Genomic DNA, 941 nt, shown 5'->3' on the forward strand with positions numbered 1-941 from the left:
TCCTTACACCTAACTGTTTAGACATAGGCCTATGAATGCACTCTTTTTATTTTTTTCCTAGAAAAACACATGTTATGATGGTTAGCATGCATGAATCACATGAATCACAGGAGCTGTAGCATTACTTGTTAAGGCCTTTTTCTGAAAGAATTATCCAAAACTGGTCATTAGATATGTGAGATAAAAACAAAAAAATTTAACTTTGTGAATTTTAATCAAATGAATAAACGAATATCCTAACATACCCTATACACATCATGAATCAAACATACCTCTTCTTTCCTTCTACAGCATAATTCAGCACTGCTTTTCAGTCCTATAAATATAACTCAAGACATGTGACCAAACCGCATGACCAGGAAGCTAACATCTGTGGACCGTTCATTCAGGAGTTTATCCATCCTCATAATCCAGATCTCACAACAACAAATGGCGTAAAACATGAGGCAGAACCTCCAGTTACAATCCCCCGCGTTATTTAATAAGTACAAGACCCGAGGCCAGGATTGCATTCCAAGACCTCAACAGCGAGAATCGGGACCCCGTTTTAAACCGAATAATTACACTTCTCCAAAAACCACCTGTGAGCAAAAGAAGGAGCCATCAATTCCCAGTTTGATGCACGTCGGACACTGGAGCTTTGCCTCCTCGGAACATCCCGAAGTTTGGCAAACATGCGTCTCGATTCCGGCGGCGGACATCTTTGTTTTCATACAGGAGGCGGTGGACTACGACCCTATCGCGAAATTCGGTAATGGCGATATATAATTTTTTTTTTTTCACCGTAATGTTATTTCTTTATTAACTAAGATAAATATCTGTAGTGGTGATAGTTATATATGAGAAATATTAAAACTTGGAATGCTTACTCTTTCATAATTTTATTCATCAGTTATAAATAAATTAATGAAATAATATGTAGGTAGATAATCAAACACATG

At 37.2% G+C, this 941-nt stretch overlaps 1 protein-coding gene across 1 annotated transcript in view; it reads right to left on the reverse strand.

Moving 5' to 3' along the window:
• The window catches only part of LOC119589236 (methionine aminopeptidase 1-like), a 9,234-nt gene extending 8,486 nt beyond the window's left edge, over positions 1 to 748 (reverse strand). Inside the window, exon 1 of the mRNA XM_037937841.1 lies at positions 582 to 748. Within this exon, the coding sequence (XP_037793769.1) occupies positions 582 to 713 (132 nt within the window). The 5' untranslated portion in view covers positions 714 to 748. The remainder of the gene's footprint in view (positions 1 to 581) is intronic.
• Between the last annotated feature and the right edge of the window lie 193 nt (positions 749 to 941).

Source organism: Penaeus monodon, chromosome 25 (genome assembly GCF_015228065.2).
Source record: "Penaeus monodon isolate SGIC_2016 chromosome 25, NSTDA_Pmon_1, whole genome shotgun sequence".
Lineage (NCBI taxonomy): Eukaryota > Metazoa > Arthropoda > Malacostraca > Decapoda > Penaeidae > Penaeus > Penaeus monodon.